At 35.8% G+C, this 1,051-nt stretch overlaps 1 protein-coding gene across 1 annotated transcript in view; it reads right to left on the bottom strand.

Annotated features, from left to right (window-relative positions):
• Window positions 1-478: 478 nt before the first annotated feature.
• The window catches only part of LOTGIDRAFT_176752 (hypothetical protein), a gene marked incomplete at both ends in the record, with an annotated part of 947 nt that continues 374 nt past the window's right edge, over window positions 479-1,051 (bottom strand). Inside the window, one exon of the mRNA XM_009058147.1 lies at window positions 479-897. Within this exon, the coding sequence (XP_009056395.1) occupies window positions 479-897 (419 nt within the window). The remainder of the gene's footprint in view (window positions 898-1,051) is intronic.

The raw sequence follows: 1,051 nt of genomic DNA, 5'->3' as shown, positions 1-1,051 counted from the left end.
ATCTTTTCCTACATCTACTCCTGAGGAAATTTATTGTTTGAGACAAAGTTGGCCACTTTGGGGATGAAAGGTGATAACGCAGAGAAGAAACCGTCTCCTTCGAATTTTTTTTGTTCGTGTTTTAAAATTAAAGACATCTTTTTTTTTAATGCGGTTATTTTATACTGTATTATTTTAGTGAATCTTGTCTGTGGTTGGGTAATGTATATGGAGTCTGTTATTATACATTTTTTAGCAGTTTGGGGAGTCTGTTATAATACATTTTAGCAGTTCGGGGAGTCTGTTCTAATACATTTTAACAGTTTGGGGAGTCTGTTATAATACATTTTTAACAGTTTGGGGAGTCTGTTTTAATACATTTTAGCAGTTTAGGGAGTCTGTTATAATACATTTTAACAGTTGTGTCTTTTCGGATATGACGCATGAAAAAGCTGCACATGCGCAGAAGTGAAATGTGTCATATCCGAAAAGACATATACTACTCAAAAAGAGCAATTTCACTGTCAAGAAATGTAAATGCTGATGCATCTTGAGCTAAAAGTAGACACAGTGATCCAGGAAACGGGTTAATTTCATCAAATGAAAACGAAATACATCTTTCGTTTAAAGCGCATTCCTTTTGACATGCACCAGCTTTTGTTTCACCAGAGCTAGAGCTCCCAGAACTATCTTCATCAAGAGAACTTTGTACTAAGAAAGCTGCAAGTACTCTTGAAGCTTGATATAAATGACAATCAACAAATGTCGGATCATAGAGAGCGACTCCACATCCCGGTATAACTTCACATATCGTATCACATATTGGCTGGCTTCGAGTAAATACTTCTTTGATAATTCTAGCGTAAATCCCTTCTGGGACAGCCTTCTTCTCTTTCAGGGCAAATGTGCGACCTTGGACTGTAAAATAAGAAAGTTAGGAGGCTATTAGGAGAGAACGACGACTCACACTGGCCTTTAAGAATACATGTATTATACATTTAATTTCAAATACCAAGTTGTCTTTGAACAATACCTATATATACAAAAAAGTCAGAAATCAAAGGGACGATAA

This window comes from Lottia gigantea (assembly GCF_000327385.1).
Source record: "Lottia gigantea unplaced genomic scaffold LOTGIsca_3287, whole genome shotgun sequence".
In the NCBI taxonomy this organism is placed as follows: domain Eukaryota; kingdom Metazoa; phylum Mollusca; class Gastropoda; family Lottiidae; genus Lottia; species Lottia gigantea.
The sequence above is the reverse complement of the archived record's forward strand: the minus strand, read 5'-3'. Positions and strand labels throughout refer to the sequence as shown.